Source organism: Gavia stellata, chromosome 12 (genome assembly GCF_030936135.1).
Source record: "Gavia stellata isolate bGavSte3 chromosome 12, bGavSte3.hap2, whole genome shotgun sequence".
Classification (NCBI taxonomy): domain Eukaryota; kingdom Metazoa; phylum Chordata; class Aves; order Gaviiformes; family Gaviidae; genus Gavia; species Gavia stellata.
Genome location: NC_082605.1, coordinates 1,992,682 through 2,011,759, shown reverse-complemented (window position 1 = coordinate 2,011,759; position 19,078 = coordinate 1,992,682). Strand labels below are relative to the sequence as shown.

Here is a 19,078-nt window from a genome sequence, read left to right as displayed (position 1 = left end):
GTGCGTGTGCCATTAGAGACATTCTTTCTGATGGAGCTGAGAGACAGCTGAACACAGACGTACATGGTTTTGGTTACTATTAGCCAGTTGCGCTGTGTGCAGAGATTGCTTAGGGCCAGATTACAGCTTGTGCATATATGTGGGAAGGAATCTTTTGGCTCCACTATGGGTCCCGTGTCCTCCTGGCACACCGACTGTACCCTGCTAGCACTGCGCTCGCCAAGCAGTATGCATCCCTGATCATCTTCCGGAAACAGAGCTCCTACCAGGAGCTGCTGGACTGCTGGGGGTCTCCCTGGAAGGTTGTAGCCTTCCTCAGGCAGGGCCACCCCGGTGGGGCTGCAAGCCCACCAGCTGCACTCCCTCTCCACTGCAGGCAGCTGAACTGAGCTGCGGGTGCAAGCAGGACTAGTGCCATGTTTTCACCTGCTTTAAGACTTAGTTCAGGCAGAACTATTAAATCTCCAGAATTTCATGCCTATATTCAGAAAAATTATAAATGTTAAATTGTTTGGCAGTCTCTTTTGTTAGCCTTGTCTCTTTTCTAACAACGTGCTAGATGCTTACAACCTTTCAAGTCGTTCATCTGCAAGAGCCTGTGTTCTGTGTTGCTTCTTGTAGTCAGGCTAATAGGTTAGTTAAAGTGGAAGGTATCTTGAATGAAGTAGAAATATCTGTCTCCTCTAGAGGACAGTTAAATTCTTGCAGTGGTGTGGTGATTGCACACTATGCAAGAACTGGAAGACGTTCAGGAAAGTTATATGGCAGTAATCTCCTCCTGAGGTCAGAGATGCTAGCAAGGATAAAGAGTGAATGTCATAAGTGTAGGCTTTACGGAATAGCTTGGGAGAACTCCTGAACTCCTTGTTTTCCATATGCTTCAACATTATTGCAGTTTTCCCTAAAGGATAAAATACTAAACACTTCAGTCTATTATGATCATTGCATGATCCACTTCAGAAACACCTTCTGGTTTCTCATAGCTTTGCTTGATATTTGCAGCAACTGTTAGGCAAGTACTGCACTCCTCCTATGAGCCTTAGAGCTGAAAGGGAAAACTGAAATGCTTCTGATTCAGGGGATGAAGATACATGGCAAAGTTAGTACACCTAGGTATGCCTCCTAAGAGAAATGCTGAATAAAAATCCACCTTGATGTGCTCTTGAATTGCAAAAGCCTTCTAATGCAGCCTGTGCCCATGATTTATAACAATGACTCATAATATTACATTATATTTAATATGATGTAACGCTGATGCAAGATGTCATTCGTGGAATTTCAATGTCACAGAGAAAAAGAGAGGAGAGAGGAATCTGGTCCTGTACCTTACCACGCTGTCAAAATGAAAAGTTTACAGCCAAAATATGTAGAACCTTTCAGCACCTACTTTGCTATTTTTTAGCAGGATAACTCTGAGAATAACATTTTTATTTCCTGGAGCATAAATATCTCTCAGACATACGTTATTGTGTTACTTACAGTAATTTAATTAACTTTGTACTTGAGAAGACAAATTTGCTAACAGACAATTCAGTCTTGCAATTATAACCCCTCACATGGAAGTTTGCAGGGCAAATCAGGATTATGCCTTTAAATTAATTCAAGCTTTATCTCTCTTTTCTGACCCAGCTGTTATGAATTCTCCTCCTGTTCTCCCTGTACTGCTTGCTTCTTCCTGCAGTGAATCAGCATTTCAGGAAATACTAATTCAAAGAGGAAAGACACCCTAAACTCTGTTTCTGGAGGTCAGAAATAGCTGCTCTCCAATAGGTTTGACAAATGATGTGAGGCTTCTCGAGCTGCTTGGGGCCAGTTTTGTAGGGTGTATGCAACCTCTGTTTTGAACTCTGCCCCTTCCCCTCCAAGTAGCCTGGGAACTTTGAAGTTGTGCCTATGTGCTGCAGAACTGAGTCCTGGTGGTTTGTCACCAAGACAGAGAGAGAGACAGAGAGTTAGAGCCCTGCCTTTTAACGGTAAGGAAAAGTGTTAGTTGCTCCACCCCAGCAGCGAAGGCATCACGGGTGCTCATTCTGCAGGAACCGTGGGCATCGCTGGCATTAGTTTGCAGGGTGGGAGCAGCTGGAAATGGAGATGGTTCACACACACTGATCTCAGGTGGGATGCGCTGCATCGTGAGTGTGCACGGGAGTATTTTTCAAGCATGGCACCAGCAAGGCTGTTCAGGAAAGGGAATAGCAGCATGGATGTTCTCCACCTATGACCTCTAAAATCCTCCGTGTGTGACACAAACCATTTTCATTTACTTCTAGAAAGAGCTGACAGATAATCGTACTATTGCTCTGACAGAGTAATGTATTCAGTAGATTCAGAGAGACTGTTGTTGGCACGGCAGAAAGCAGAGAGACATCTGCCTAGGTAAAACAAAACTGTGAAAAGGTGGAAAGTCTTGAACTGAGATCTCCAAAAAGTCTGGATCAGGCTTTTCCTGGTGCTTCTCTGCTGGTTTACACCATGCAGTCCTACCTACGCTCAGTTTCCCTGGTAAGCCCAGCAGGCCTGCCTGCTGCAGTGCAAAGTCTGTCATCTCTTGCTCGCCAAGACGGAACAGATTAATTTACCAGTGATTCTTAAGAAGACAACTAGATAATAATGTATGTGTGATTTACGAGAGTGCATCCTGAATCACCTGCAGCTGGTGTCATCTAAAGAAGGACCTTTACACAGGTCATTCATGAGCGCCCGCGGGAGTGGGCACCGCACACAGTGCAGTTCCACATTGCAAGACCAGAGAGGTAGAGGGGACTGACTTTTGAACAGCGTAGCTGTGCCTACAGGTGAAGATAACAAATCAATAAGACCTGAACATCAAGTTTATTTTTGGAAGCCCAGTAGGTGCCAGTCTGTCTCCTAGGTGCATAAATATCATCAAAAACCTAGCCATGGGTGAGTAAAACTAGACAAGAATTTGTAGCCCAGAGGAAAGCCACCAAGAATAGATTGTGTGGAGGCTGATAAGATCCATATTGCTCCAAAAGGGAGAGTACCACCTCAAAACAAGACGGTCTTTGTTGTGAAAGGGTTAGGTTGTGAGAGACCTAGCTTGCCAAATACCCGTAATGGCCTCCCTCTGCCAATTGTCTTTAAATACTGTGATCTTTCACATAAGAGCAAAGCCTGAAAGGAATCTCTCTAGCAAAAACATCATTTATTCATTCTTTACAGGATGGTGGAGTAACATGCCTCTTCTCAGTCATGTTACTCTTTCTTTCCCCTGAAGATTTCAAACAGAGATTTGTTCGAACAAAGATCAGTAATTTTGCTCTGTAAGGGATGCAGGAAGAAGCGTAGAAATATCTCTAGATCAGAACAGTTCCTGAGCCTGCTGGAGAAATGGCAGATCGCCAGAGATAGGATGCACCACTGTTCTCCCAGATAACAATGCGTAGAGATGAATCTTCCAGGCATAATCTTTTAGGACAGCAAATTGTGCACATATAGGTGAGAAACACCAGGAGCTCATGTCCTCAGGGGGAGGCTGCTGAATGCTTTGCCTTCCCACAGGCCAGCTCCAGGACTAGTATCCCTCCTCCTCTACCCTCGGTCCATACCTGGGTGATAACAGATCCAAGAAATGCAACTTCTTTTTTTGGTTATATCTTTGAGCTTTGTAATTGAACCAATTTTCTAAGACAGTAGCCAGTTCCATCTATGTTTGCAGTCCTCTATAGGCTGGTGTGTTGTTTCTTGGGAATCTTTTACTGCCAGCACTTACCAAAAAGCAGACCTTTCGGGCAAGTAGCTTTCCCACAAAGGTGAAACTCCTCTGCTATTTTTTATTTCAGTGGATTTGTGCTTGTATAGAAGAGTAGACTGTGGGCCTTGGTGTTTTACCAGGCTTTTCAGCATGTGCCTTCGTGCCACCAGAAGCCAAGTAGTAAAGATGCTGAATCTCAGATTATTTGATTAACAAATATTAATGGTTAGTCCTTGAGTTATTCTCAGAATTCGGTGTTAATTTTGCTAGTGTTTTGAAGTACCATGTTTGCACTAGAGCGCCAGACACGGGCTTTTAGGATACTAGGCAGAGTAAAAAACATAATCTGACCTATTAAACTACTACAGGAGTATTAAATAAAAGAAAAGTTAGGCTTTTTTTTGGGATGGAAATGCCTTTTCTTCAATGCCATCTGCTTGGCTCCAGCATAAGTGGAGATGTCTCAGAGCCTACAGGTAATTACCACAACAAAAACAGTATCCACAAATTAACTGCTATTCCTAACTTCCTTCTCCCATTTGTGTCTAAGTCACCCTAGCATAATGCTAAAATCAGTACTAATGCACAGGAGTGCAAACAGTGAAGAAGGTAAAATAGATAGCTAGGAAAGCAAGAAGATTTACATTCATTCTGTAAGATGTGATCAGCAAAAGCGTAAGTCCTGTATGGAAAGCAGCACTGGACTTTACCTGCACACGGCTGTATGAGGAGCACACAGACATCCCCTGGCTATTCCCAGCTGGTGTAAATCAGAGCCTCTCCACCACTGAGACTGCTCTGAGGCACGCTGGGGAATGACTGGCCTGCAAGGATCTGAGGAGCAGAGATCAGGTTGGGTCTTGCATCTGCAGCGGCTGCCACTGACAATCAGAAAACTGGCCGAGTGCAGCAAACGGCAAAGGCAGCAAACCCAAGGCAGTCAGTGCCCAGGATCCCCAGGAAACGTGCGTGCTGGATGCTGCTGAAATCCTGTCTTGCCAAGCGCTGGTTCTGCGGTAGCCGCTTTCAGCTACCTGGTCCCAAAGAATGGGGAGGAGGCAGGAATCTTGTGCAAAATGATAAATCAAATCCGTATAATGGTGTAACAGTGAGTCAGCCTGTGGTCTTTTTGCTCAAGTATTTTTCTCCTTGTAGAGGTAGTCCTCACACAAAGAGCAAGGTTTAAACAGTTGGGTGAAAATGATCCCTTTTCAAATGAGTGAGAAGTTCATGTCTGAACCTGACGAGAATCCCATTCACCCACACAGTAGCAGGCAAGCTTTTTATCATAAGTACCATTTGACTTTCCAGATAAAACGTTTGTTTGCTTTTTTCTTTTTACAATTATAAGGAGTAACATTTAGACAAATATTTGACGGACAGATGGTCCAACAAGCTTGTATAACTTGCAAAGGTGCCTACTTGTCTACTGTAAAATAAGGTTAGCATTAAAGCGCACTGTAGTTCTCGTGCGCTGTACATGATCTAACTCCAGCTCCAATCCCAGGTGGCAGATGGCCACGTCTGGGGGAGAGCAGAGGTACTTACCTTCCGCCCGGCCTCGTTGTTGTGCAGGTTCATGAGCGTCCTTGCGTTTTGCTTAATCTCCCGGGCATCCACAAACACTTTGGCGAATCCTATTCCGTATCTGATGTCAGCAGAGCAGCCTCCCCATTTCCATCCTTCCTCTTTATGGTACTGTCCTTGTTTTTCTTTGTCACAACCACAGTCACTCAGGTTGCCCTGCGTACAGGCAGCCGTGATTGCATGTGCTACTCCGGCAGCAATGATGGCATATGTGAATGCTGCTTCTCTGCTACCTGAAATTAAAACAGTGCTGTAAATACATGATACAACATGGTGACATTAGTTAGAAAAAGATAGGCAAGTTCCTGCGATGCAAACATCAGAAGGCTATTATTAGAAGTGCTGTAAATCTGCAGGCATAAGCAGGTCTCTACTCTTCTAAGTATTGATTTTTGTGGATGTTCACTCTCTAAAATGATAGCTCTCCATAAGATAGTAGGAGATAAAGTATTATTTAGGCAACTTCATATATATATTTATTTTTTCCAGCTGGTATTAGAAGTAGCCAAACTAAACTATTCATAGCAAAAGGGTGGGGTGGCAAATGCTCTAGCTCAAAAAGAAAGAAAAGAAAGAAAGAAAAAAAGAAAATAGGTGGAATTGGGGGTGAAATTGCTAAAACATCCATGTTCAACTTTTTAAAAAATCAGCTCAGAAATGGGATTTTATTTAGAAATTTAATTCTACACTAAAAGGTGTTTTTACAGGTAAACAATCTCTGTTAGAAACCTTGTTCTGAAAATATTTTAACTGAACGGGAACATTTTTTCACATTGTAGGTGTCACAAAGTTTTCAACACTGACATTTGTGCAGATTCACTCAATGAAGTAAGTTTTGGTTTTAATTTCAAATTTTCTTACAGGATGGAAAAAAAAAAATCCTGGCCTATTGTAGATACCATGATAAAAACAAGGCAAAGTAACAGCCTCGCCAGAGGGCTCTGAGGAAGTGGTTAAGACAATATTATTTTGTGCAATATGGCTATAATCGCAGGCTTCTGTTTGTCTGGGGGGTTTCTCACTTTAAATCTATGATTTAATTTATCTTCTTGAAGCTTTCTTGCATTCTGATGTGTGGACTTCCCACGCATGGATCCTATGCGATCTGCGAGGCTATTGAAACCAGTTCTGCTGAGAGAGGTCCTCTTCAAAACATAAGGAGGTTTGCAGAGGCTGCCCATCTATATCAAACAGCCCTTTAAAAATTCCTGGATCTCCCAGACTAAGACCCTACCCCTACTCTTATTTCTCCAATGACAAAATGTACCCCTGCATCAATAGGATCAGAATCAGACTTTTAATTATGAGAGGGCAGATGGGAAGATCAGCTTCCCTTCTCCAAACACCCGCCAGTTAAGTTCTGGCAGATCTCAACTGCTGGCAATAGCTTATTATACATATTTCTGCTGTTTATTGGATTTCACAAAGAAATAATCACTTGGGAAAGAAATCTTACAAGCACTTCATTCTCAGCTACATCCCTTTCACATATATGATCTAGATTTCTGTACTTGTCACTAAATGGTTCTTTTAATGAAAAATATTAGTTTCCTTATGGCAAGGAAGTAAAATGGAAAACAAGATGACATAATCAAAATCTGTTAATAGGCAACTTCGTGCCCTTTTGTTAGCATAGGCAATATTCCCGTTGATACTGCTATGCACTGTGTTTATCGAGGAACTTGTAGTCAAGTATCAGAATGACTTCTTGTTTTCCCTTATTTAAAAAAAGAAAAATCATAAAATGTGGAATTGTTATGACTGTGGACTTTGCAGGTGAGGCTTTCTAGAACTAGTGGCTTTTTATGAAATTCTGAAGGTGGGATATAAATCCCAGGCGTTAGGTGTATTTGGAGTTGTGCTCTCAGTGTCTCTGTGCGGCCGTGGGGGAAGAGCAGAGTAGGCAGGTGGAATCCACAAGAACAAGCCAGGGCGTCTTTCTAGTTCCTTCTGCAGTTTATCCTCAACAATATCCTCACTATTTTAAGTACAACGCTATGAAAAACACACTGATAAACAGGGGAAGGTACAATAAGAAGTCCCGGCTTCTCCGCTCAGAGGGGGACAATGCATTAGACCAGACTTCTGTTTCATGAAGCAGCAAAAATGGGACAGCATCAAAAAACTATTTTGAGTTGAAGTTTGCATCTGGTTCTGTTTTTCCTTTGGTTGAATGATTTCTGATCTAGCACAAGTTGTTTTCAAGTTCTAGAATAAAAACCACTGGGAAATCATTTTAATCTGACACATTCAGCACTGTAAAGACTAAGCAGCTTTTTTGCTTCTTAGAGGGGAACAAAATGCAACGCAGAGAGTATAAAACTAGCACAAGCAGAATCAGAATCCAATGTCAAGCTTGATCATAAAATCTATTACACAAGTTAAGTTATTTTATAAGTTTGTCCTTTTGGGTGGAAAAGTTTAGCAGCTGTTTAAAACTAAAAGTTAGGAGATTACCAGGTAACCAAAGCAAGTGTCTGGAGGAATTGATCCAGGTAGGAAGTACCTTGGCACTTGTGCAGTATTGATGAAGTGGCACAGGCTTGTCACGTCTGCATCAAACTCTCCCTGTTTTCCATAAATGATTCACTTTTTAAAGCTTCATTACCCTTGTCTGGCTCATAGAAATGTCAGCAGGCAGGGTAGGGGTAGGCTTAGTTCATTTTGAGCCTCTGCTGGGACAATGCTTTAGACACCAAAACAGTGTAATAGGGTTTTTGTCACCAAATGGGATAACATGAGAGCATATGTTTTCCTGCCACTTTTAAATAACGAATACTACTGCTCTACTTCTGATTTCAGCAGAAATCCCTGGAGGATCTCAGAGGGAAACCCTGCTACGACAAGTTTGTTTCCTCGGAGCTTCTGCTGATGCTCTAATGCAGGCTGACCAGGGAAGTACTGCTCCACATTCAGTCTAATCTCAAAATATGGGTAGGTTGAAAGGGGCAACCTCATCACTTTTGGATTTCCAAAGATGAACAATTTGGGAAGTGACCTGATTTGTGGAAGCCAGAAATGTGGGAGAATAATTGGATCCTCCTTTATTTTCTTTCTTGTTTACTTTTCAGCCTACACTTTTTACGTGCATCTGACAGCCAACTTAGACCTGTGCCTTACTTTCCCTCTGAAAATTTAGTAGTAAAAAATTCAAGATCTCAGCATTAGGAAAACGTCAGGCATTGACATCAACACAATACTGAGACTCTCTCGTATTTACTTTAAGCTGTAGGTGATGGTGACTGTATCATCACAAAATACTTCATAGGTGGGAACAGCACTTCTGGTTCAGGAGAACAAAGAAAGTTAGCAAAGCAGAAGATATGGTACAAAATATAGGGTAAGGAAAGAACAGAGCTGGCAGCAATGCATCACACCATGTGAGGCACGGAGCCCGCTTTGGCTAATGACCAGAATAAGCAAAACACTTCTTTCCTAGCAAAAACAGATAGTCAGTCTGTGGGCTGATGGTAACGTCAAGGGTTTCACTCTTCTGTATAACTGAAAGGGTGCGGTAAACCCTAATCTGCAGTCATTACCTTCTCTAGATGGCTAGAAAGATCAGACAGTAGCTGGAAGATCAATTGGTATGTTTTCAGCAGTGAGATCAGAAAAGACCTTTGGAGAGAGTTTAAATAAAATGTACTCATTGGCACGAGCTACTCAAACTGTCTCTTGAACAATTTTCTGACCCATTCGCTAGAAGCATCGGGTGGAGACCCAGGAATTAAATCTTCTTGCAGTCAATTCCCACTGAATTCATCCTTAAACTGCAACTGGACTTTAATCTACGGGTTTTTTAAAAAATTTGAAAAAAAAGTGAAAATTTAATTTAAAAATGCATATAATGAACAGATTAGTTGATATTTGTGGAAGATTGGTGCAATTCGTGATCCCAGATGCTGTGTCAACTTAAGAGGTTTTTTGTGGAGGCTTTTCCAGCCAGTGACTTGCAAGGGTGCACATAAAACCACTCATGACGAGTAAACCGGCAAAAGAAAGAATGACGGCTGCCTGAGACCTACAGGAATCGTGGAGAAAGGTGGAAAGTTGGCTCTACGTGTACAAGAATTGTAAACCATCCTTTCAGCTCCCAAATGACACGTTCTTCTCATTACCTTGAATAAGCAAAGGCTAAACACATGCCAGAGCTCAACTCCAAGCGTTAGAAACATCAGAAAAGCCTCTGGCAGTCTTTCAGAGGTTGCTCTGGTCATTTAGAAGGCCAGTGATCTGATGGGGCTTTCTAACCATGCCAGCATTTCCAAGTATAACCGCTCTATTACCATAAGCGATGCTCACGCTCGGTGCAGTTGCGCTGGGGCTGGTGGGGAGGGGGGAGGCCTGACCCCAGCAGTGCCACCCAGCAGCACTCAGCCTGGCAATGGGGTGTGGGCACTGACGTCTGCCTGGCTCTGCTCCCCCCATCCAGGCCTGGGGCTCTCCTCAGCCTAGACAAGTGCTTCAGGTGCTGTATGAACACAGAGGCTTTTCTTCACGTGTCAGACATCAATATCTCCCTGCTCTTTTTATTTTTTTTCTGGACTTAAATAAGGTATGCAGTGTGTTGCAGCTCCATTTGCTTTGATGGCAGATAGCTTGGCATCCGTGGCTTCCAGTATTTCTGCAGCTCCACTCTTTTGATGCAAATCATCCTCCAGAGCACCAGAGTCCTGTCTTTAGACCCTTCACTGGGTAGCATGTGACAATCCCAAGCTGTCTTTGACTTTGTCTTTGAGCTCTGCACGGTCAACCACCACCGCAAAGTGTCAGATGTCATAAAGGGAAGCATGAAGATTATCACAGGTAAGTGCAAACATAAATATTACCAGCACAGGTGGCTCTCCTAACATTGAGCATAATTATGTACAACTCATGCATACCTTGGAGCATTAAGCCTGTAAATGCTCACGTGCATATCTTTGCTCTTTTGTATAAATGTTTGTGAGACTGGGTTTTGGCTGAGCAGCAAGTGGCCTGCCTGTGTATCAGCTGCAAACAGTGGTCTGCATTCTGGGTTTAATTTAGCTAACTTAATTTTTTTAAGTTTAATCTTAAAATTTGAACAGTTTGTAAAAAGCTTCATTCCCACTGATTAGAAATGAGAACTTAGTTTTAAAATAAGCACAATAACTTGGTGTTGCATGGGAAACAGGACCTAAGCCTGCAAGATACAGAGTGGATTTGCTTGCAGGAAGTCGGTAGGTGCTCAGCAGTTCGGTACTCCTTGGGATCTAAACATGGTTCTAAATAGCTTGGCCCGCCCTACCAGTGCCCCTCATAAATTGACTAAGCTGTGAAATAAAAAAGACAAATTTCTATTTATCTCATTGGAAAACATGGGTTGTATTTTCTGCTATTTAAAGCCAAAGGGTCAGAGGGGGAGTTATCTGCAGTGACATGAGCTGAAATATGATTTTGAAAATATAAAGATGGAAAATACAACGTACCTTGCCAATTATGTGCCACAGCTAACATTACTTCACATCTCTCTATAGAGGTCATAACTCATAGCTAGGAAAAACGAAGAACAGAACTCATCTTCTGCCTACTTTGGGGTGTGCCTCCTCCGTTCTTGGTAGACTATGTATGGTCTTGCAGGTTTTCTATTTTTATCTTTCTTTAACCTAGCATGTGTGATTAATAAAAATCGTAGCTTTAAAAAATGATTGAAGTATCCCCCTCCTATTTTTCTTCCCCCTTCTGCAATGGTTCAAAGCTTTGAGGGGTTTGGCGCCTTAAAATATTGTACTGACTTGAAATGAAAATGACAGTTCCCTATAAATTGTCAGTGTGTTCTTTGCAAAGATTAGTACCAATAAAGAAAATAAGTAGAGTTGCTCTAAGAGGCATTTGAGACTTTGGGGGGTTTAGTCACTGCCCACTTTCACAAGCTAAAGTTTATTTCATCAACACATGAAATTCTTGGAGAGGAAACACTCCAGGTATAGTGACTATTTTTGAAAATACCCTCTTCAAGCTTATAAAGGTACTACTCAAGGCATGTGCACTACAAAAAAATCACAGCCAGTATTTTGGAGTTCAAACAACAGTTTCCCCTTTTCAGATGGCTCTGATCCCTCCACGCCACTGCCTTCCTTTAGAAAACCGCACGTACTGACCCTGCGACAGGAGATAGCTCTCCTACCTTCCTAATGAAATGTAATCTTTTTGTTTCTCTGAAACATGTACTCACAAGACACATCTGAAGGCAGGTATGAAAACCTTCTGATGGGAATTCCAACTGCAGTGACCTTGGGGCAATGTTTTATCTTCCTGTGACAGTCCCTGCTGAGAAAGATTGACTTTTTGGCATAAAGCAGTATGCTGGGTTTTGGATGTTCAGGCCATATTTCAGCCTGGCCTCTGTTTTGCCTGCAAATAACTGTTCTCGTGCAAGATACTGACGTTAAAAACTGGTTGTAAGGGCTGGAAACTCAGCACAGAAATGCAAATCCTGACCCTGCTTGAGTAGATAGCAAAACTCCTGTTAATTACAACAATATTTCTTTTCTGTGTATCTCATGAGTTTCGTAACACCACTGATTCAGAAAACAGAGTATTTATCAATCTTTCTTCTAAATATTGACCACATTGAATAGTGCAGCAGCACTTAGAACCTAGTTTCCCACAGACTTGTGCAGGTAATCTTCCACGCAACATAAAACCAGCAGGCATTTTCATGATGATCTACCTGCGGTTGTTTACTTGGCCTGTCATTTTGTAATTCAAAGAATTGGACTTCAAAACCTGACACAAGAGACTACACCAGCATTTAAAATCAAAAAGCTCTAGAAAACTATTGAAAATTAAATCCTTTCTTGAACACACCTGTACTGGGATGTTTTCAAAAGTGTTTGTCTTTAACACAGTGACAAAATTAAGTTTTACTCCATTATTTTTCTTTTAACTCTACCAGATAGGATAATGAGCTAGATCTTGTTCTCTTTTGCATGCTAGCAAAAGAGATAGTTCTTGATTGCTATTGAACAAGCCAGTTCGAGTTTGGCTTGTAGGATAGTTGTCGTTTGTTTCAACAGGCAAGAGTGGGAATGTCCCCTCTTCCTTTACGCTGTAAGCCACAGAAGAAAAGTTTCTTTTAGTATATGGAAAATAAATAACTGCTAAATTCAGTCCAGTGAGCAGCGTAGAGCCAACAGTATACTGTATAAAGGAAAGCTAACAGCCTCTTCTGTTTCGGTATGTACATCTGGGTACATCTGTAACGATCCCTGAGTCTAAGGCATTGTGCACAACATACATTGGTGCTGACTTGGCCTGCCACGCTCAAAAGTTTTAAGACCGGTTTGTCCATGTAGATTCTTGTTTTGATTTCAGCTTTCCTTATTCACATGAGTAACGTCAGATGGATGAAGGTATCAAAGCGATTACACTGAAAAGTTTTTCAGCGTAAAAGAAACCAAGGAGTTGGTGGTTTTTAGTGAGACCAGGATGAAAACTTGGTTGAAACCGGTTTTGCTGTAATGCTCTTCAGGGACCACCACATGTCTGCATAGCCCTCAGCTGATTCCCTCCATCCTCTCCCACGCAGGGTCCATGACAGCTTCCGCAAGGGTGTAGTGCCTTCCTTTTCATAGATCTGCACTGAAACAAGTTTCCACTTTGCTGTGTCCCTTTGTAGAGATGCAGTCAAACAGTTTGTATTATTTTTACTCGGGAAGTCTCATTTAATAGTGGCGATGCTGCTCAGTTATGACAAAAGGACATAGTTTTGTATTTTTGCCCTACGATGCCGATATGGCGCTGTCCTCTAGTACCATGAAATGTATGCACAGCCTAAGGCAATTATTTGAGGTGGTTAATCCTTGGCTTGTAATTATCACAAACAGCAAAGTTACTGTTGACTACCTGTTCACAAGATTGCACACTGCAAAATGGGCTACTAAGGCACCTGATGAAAAGCCTTTACCACAGCACCTGCTCTTTCTGTGCTCCATCAGAGCTCAAATCTGATTTTCAGATTCTATCAAAGGCATCCCTAGTCGCTGAGCTGTTTAGGCTTGAACCACATTTCACCTGAAGATTGGTGGGCAGGTGTTTTTTTGGCCTGTCCTGCTTTAAAACCTTGGTTTTGATTGTGGCCGTCTTCAGGAACAGAACTGCTGACCACTATAACAAATATGTTTGTTTTTAAAAAGTGTCCATAATTGCAGCGTTGCATCATCTCCATGGTTATTTTAAAAATTTTCTTTGTGACTTTACATTATTAATAAGGTTTCTACAGAACTGTCTAGAAAAAAAATCCTTGTGCTGATCTTGATTGCGACTTTATCATTTGCTGTCGTAATTGGGCCAAGTCCTCAGCTGGAGTAAACTGATGTCATTTTTACTCTGTTATTTCTCTTCATGTTATTGGCACTATTGTCACCAGCTGTCACGATAAGATATCCACAGTATGTCAGTAGGGAAGAATCTCTCTTTTGAAGGACAAACTAGATAAAATGACACAAGAAACGGAGAGTATATGCTGTGCACTAGTTGGAAGCATGCTCTAACAAGCTGGAACTCAAGTCTGTTATCGCAAATACACCGTATGAAGCACGGGTGAATTTAAATGGTTGCTAACTATAACTCTGCAACTAAATTAGCACTGGAAGATGGATTATATGTGAATTTGTTAAAATACAGATGCACACATGCTACAGATTAGAACAGGAAAAATTTGTTTGATGCTTTCCTTCTACTGACGTCAAAGTATTTCACGAAGGCTAGTATCCCTGCTGCCGTTTTAAAAATAGGAAAAGAGAAGCACAGAGGAGGAGAGTGCCGCGGTCCCTCAGCCACACAACGGCAGAGCCACGGGGAGAACTTAGGCCTCCCGAATCACCCTGCTGTGCCAACAAGAGATGTTGTAAATGTAAATAATTTGGGTACATTTGCATAACATTCATAAAACAAATTACCCAGTAAAGGTGAAAGTAATGAAACCTGGTTTTGAAGAGAGGTAGCTTGATGCGCCCTCAGAATCATGGGTCAGGAAATAGTTCACAAGAATCTGTGGTATCCAAGGGAACTTATTTGTATGGACTAACACACACAAATCCTATTAGCATAAGAGTTACTTAAGCACATCCTCTCAAATTGATATTAGACTTTGCTCGCTGCACGCGTTCAGCAGCGCAGTGGCAAGGCGAGCCACATTACTGTCATTCTGAAGTCATATCCTAATCATAGAGCAAGTACATCAGTGCCACTCCAGAGGCAGGGCGAAGCCTCTAGTAAAGAAAGCGGAATGAGGTCACATGTGGCCCACTGACTCTATTGCAAGCGACAAGACGAAGGTGCCCCGCATACTTCCGAGGTAATAACTTTAAGGATGCAATTGGACGAGAAATATAATAAGTCTTTGAATGCTGTAAAAAAGTACTAATGTTTTAATTGCTGTTTGAATTGTATTTTGTAATACACACCGTGTCAAAGGACTGAGAATCTGGAGCCCTTGCTGCTAATTAGAAAGGCTACACGGGTACGGTATATTTGCCCTAATGCTACCCTGGACTGTTCTTCTGCGCAGTAACCTTAAAATACGTCTTATAGGGTATATGGTCCTTCACATCACATGCCTCACTCTTTTTCCTGTTTAGGGTAGGACACACATGCCTTCTGTTTGTGGGCACCAGATTTGATTTACGGCTTTAGGGCACACAGGTTTTATCCTTTTTAACCAGAGCAAAATATTAGCCTCTGTTTCTCTGAATGGTAACTTAGAGCACACCCCAACACAGAGGTCTTATAGGGAAAGAGAGAGAAATGTAGGGAACAGATGCTTTTTCCTTACAGCCATAGAAAGATGAGCTGTGTCAGATATTCTTGGTTTCTATACATGCTGATAGCAAGAAGCAGAACAAGGAGACAACCTGAGCAGGAGTGGTTATGTGTTTTATATATATATATTTATTTTTTTCATGGTGTTTGAGGGTCCGAGTATTTTTATCCTTGAGACACCACGCATGTCTTGTGTGCATGTAAAATTCACCTTTGCAGATTTCAAACCTGTGTGATTTTTATCAACATTTATTTTCAAATGTAAATGTGTAACTTGCTGAAATTTGAAGGTTTTGCTTATTCTTTAAATTAGTTTTATAATTTGGATGCTATTCAACACTTGACTGTGTTCCGAAACCAATGATGAATTTGCCCTATCCATCTTAGCCTCGTAATGGATAGATAGAACGTATTAAGAGTTATCACCTCAAAGACAGATCAAAGTCTACTTCCTTCAATATTGACTTTCTTTAAAAGGACCTAAATATAACCCACTGGCTAAATAATTCAATTTTGGGAGGGGAGGAGGAACTGAGTGCATGTTTATACAACAGACCACAATAACTCCGCAGTTTTATGATTTGTTGGAGAAGAAGAAATCCTTCTCACATTTTCTGTTTAAGGAAATGTTACTCTTAGACTAACTGAGCCCAAACCTGTCAGCCGTCCAAATGGACTCTTCACTGACCTAAGTGGCAAACACTTGCATGGATCACTGACAGGAACAGCTCAGCTCAAGGAATAGAAACAATGAGCTAATCTGAATAAATGGTCCGTTTTCAGATGTTTCACAATGTTGCGCAGGGTGGTTTTTACATTCCCTACTTGACTCACTCTGATTATCAAAGGTGTTGAAAGATCGGTAACTCACATGGGGCTTTCAAATTTAGTCATTTTGTTCTCTTTCTGTCCTTTCCTTAAATATATCTAGATTTTGGAAAAATACACTTATCAGCATGCACACATGTGATAAAATATATGTTCAGTCAATGCCAGGTGTTCTCAGGAGTTCCAGAGCAGAGTGGCAATGCTGTATCTCTGCATTTCATGAGAATGCAAGGAATGAGGTACTAGGGCCGTATCCTGCCAATTTGTCCATATATAACTAAACGGTGCCTGGAGCCAGTCCAGCCCAGAGGGTTTCCCAACAAGCTGGAAGCCAGGGCACGGCTGCTGTACAACTGCTCGGGACTCTTCTAGCTTCTGTCCTCCGTCACTTCTTCCCTCCTCATGAAACATCCATGTTTTCTATCACGCTAAGCATTGTTTGATGGGTTTTCTGCATCTACATTTTAGATGGGGAGGAGGCAGAAGGACCTCAAGGCTGGAAACCACAGATCCCAATTTCAACTTCTGGATGCAGAATGCCGTACTGTGAGTGATTAGCTTTCAGTGTAGGCTCTAAAAATGGCTATACCTGTATTCAGAAAAGACTTTTCCTCGTTCCTTGTATTTTAAGTGCTGTGGAATCAACAAACACTGAGTAAGCTCCACTACTATGTGTTTTGCAGTACAGGGGTATGAGTTTTAACCTCAGGGATTTGTGTTTGTCATTATCAATGCTGTTTTAGTTCTGAATTTCAATATATTTTGTACTGTTGCAATAACTGAAAAGAAACAGAAACTGGAAATGGGACGTTCCGCCTGTGGATTTGGAACAGTTTTTGTAAATGCCCTGACATCTCACACCAGAACACACCCGTTCTTTCTGGTGGGAGAGAGGGCACTGGATATAGCCGCTATAGAATAACTATTTTATGTGGTGGAAATCTCTTATAATGAGACTGATTGCTGGACCTTAGTCCCAACAGGTAGAAACATCAGGCCAGTATCACTGTTGAGGCGTCTGCAGCCCAGAAGCATAATTCTAACCCCACCCAACATTCAGTTTCTGACTGCTACCTTTAATGAGAACCAAACACCTTCTTCGCATCCTTACGTACGTGAATAAGGCTGCTGTCCTGCGCGCACAAATGGAAAAACTTTCGGAAAGGATTTATGAGAGCAGGACAGTGAAATACTGCGGTGGAAGGTAACGCATGTGGAAGCGCTTTCCTGAACCACAGCAAGGGCCACGGCAGGTACCCTGCCTGGAGGAAGCATAGGTGTCAGTCACGTTAGTAACTACAGCCACAGCATCCGGGTGAACACGCTCAAGGTCCTGCCCTGGCTGGCACAAGCTGCGTGAGCTGGCTGGGCTTTCCCAACGCCAACAGCTGTGCCCCCGACACTCCCCGCATGCCCCCCTTTTGGTGTCACGCGGGTGGGAGCCGGTCAGTAGCGAGCAGAGAGGCAACGTACCCACTTTCAGCTCCTTCCCGAAGACGGTCCTCTCTCCCAGGGCAGAGCAGTTCCAGCGCCCGTTGCGAAACTGGAATTGGCACTCGTTGATGCCCATCTGGGACCCTTCCCCGATGACGATAATAGCGTCGGGCCTGCTCTGGCAGATCGCCCGCTGCCGGGGGGCAAGACCCGGGATCTTGTTGCAGATGATGCTGGCTCCCAGGGCCACCACAGAGGAAAAACCCCTGCAACGACAAGACACCGGGAGTGGCTGAGGGGAGGCTCATCCTGGTGGCGGACGCAGCACCCCGCCGCCTTCCCGCGCTGCAGGACCCAGCTTTGGCAGGTGCCCCAGGAAAGCACCCGCACCCACCTTTTCCCCCTGTCGCTTCCCTCTCCCTCTCTCCACAGCCAAACAGAGATAAGGAGCACGTGGGCTCCTGCCAAAACGGGACCCAACTTCCTCATTCGTCAATTCAAGCGCATGCAGCCGCGTTGCGTGCCCGGGCCACGCACAGGCAACGGGCTGGGAGGGTTTTCCCTCTCCGCTTGAACAGTTAGAGGGAGGGAGGGAAGGGGGAGAACCCACGCGCTCTGCCCCCGGGCTGCACCGCCTCCCCCCGCAGCCGGGCGCACCTGGCCGGGCAGCGCCGCGGCGGCTCGGGCCGGGCCAGGGATGCTGCGAGAGCGGGGAGCCGCCACCCTCCCCGCTCCCCTCTCGGTGCGGGCGGCGGCGTCTCCTCCGGCTGCGGCCGCCGAGGGGTTTCCGTGCGGGGAAGCCGAGGTCCGCCCCGAGCCGCGGGCGCCGGCAGGTAGCTGCGGGAGCCGGGCGGGGGCGAGGGCGGCCGCGGCACCCCGCGCCGGGGACCGCAGGCCGGGGCGGAGGAGGGCCGGCTGCCCCGGGGGGGTTCCCCGGGCCCCCCCCCGGTCCCTCGCGGCCCCGCACATCGCCGGGGCCGCCACCTCGCCCCGCTGGAGGCTGCGCCCCCGAGGGTCGCTCAAAGGTGTGGGGGCTCTACCTGTCCCGTGAGAAATAATCCCGATCACCACCGTCATAATTTTTTTTTTGAGACTTCCCGAGTTAAATAGTAACAGGTCTGGGCAGGTTGGGCTGAGAGTGAGAGAGAGCGCAATTGTTATAAAAGAAAGAAAAAAAAAAAAAAGTTACTCACCCGATCTTGATATACACAATCCCCAGGCTCAGGAAGATGTGGAAGATCCAGCGCCTTGTTTTCCTGTTCATATTCCTTGCTTGCCGTGTCTCAGACCAACATGCGAAACGATGCCTGCCACGCTCCCGGCCCGGGGCCGCTTCTGCCGGCGCGGCTGCGGGTCACGGCAGCGCGGCCGAGAGGGGCAGCCCCCGCCGCGCCCCGCGCCGCCCGCCGCTGCGCGCTGGCGAGCCCCCGCGGGCACTCACCATGTCCCTCTCCCGGGGCTCTCCGCTCCGGCTGTCCGTCTGCCCCTCTCGCTCTCTTTTTTCCCCTCTCTCCCGGATTTGTATGCCTGTCACACGTAGCGCTTTATTGCTGGCAATGGATGGGCTGCGGGATCCTCCTGAGCGCCAGCGGCTCCGGGCGCTCCCCCCCAGGTTCAGTTAACTGTCTCCCTCTCTCTCCCCCCCCCCCCTTTTTTTTTTTCCTCCCCTTCTCTCTTCTTCAGCTACTTGGGCGTGTTCTCCAAAGGAGGGAGTTGTCCAGCCGGGGG

At 44.3% G+C, this 19,078-nt stretch overlaps 1 protein-coding gene across 1 annotated transcript in view; it reads right to left on the bottom strand.

Annotated features, from left to right (window-relative positions):
* WNT7A (Wnt family member 7A) overlaps positions 1–18,614 on the bottom strand; it is a 34,826-nt gene extending 16,212 nt beyond the window's left edge. Inside the window, exons 1-3 of the mRNA XM_059823196.1 lie at positions 18,544–18,614; positions 17,390–17,616; positions 5,264–5,535 (exon numbers count right to left, since the gene is read on the bottom strand). Of these exons, the coding sequence (XP_059679179.1) occupies positions 5,264–5,535; positions 17,390–17,616; positions 18,544–18,614 (570 nt within the window). The remainder of the gene's footprint in view (positions 1–5,263; positions 5,536–17,389; positions 17,617–18,543) is intronic.
* Positions 18,615–19,078: the final 464 nt, after the last annotated feature.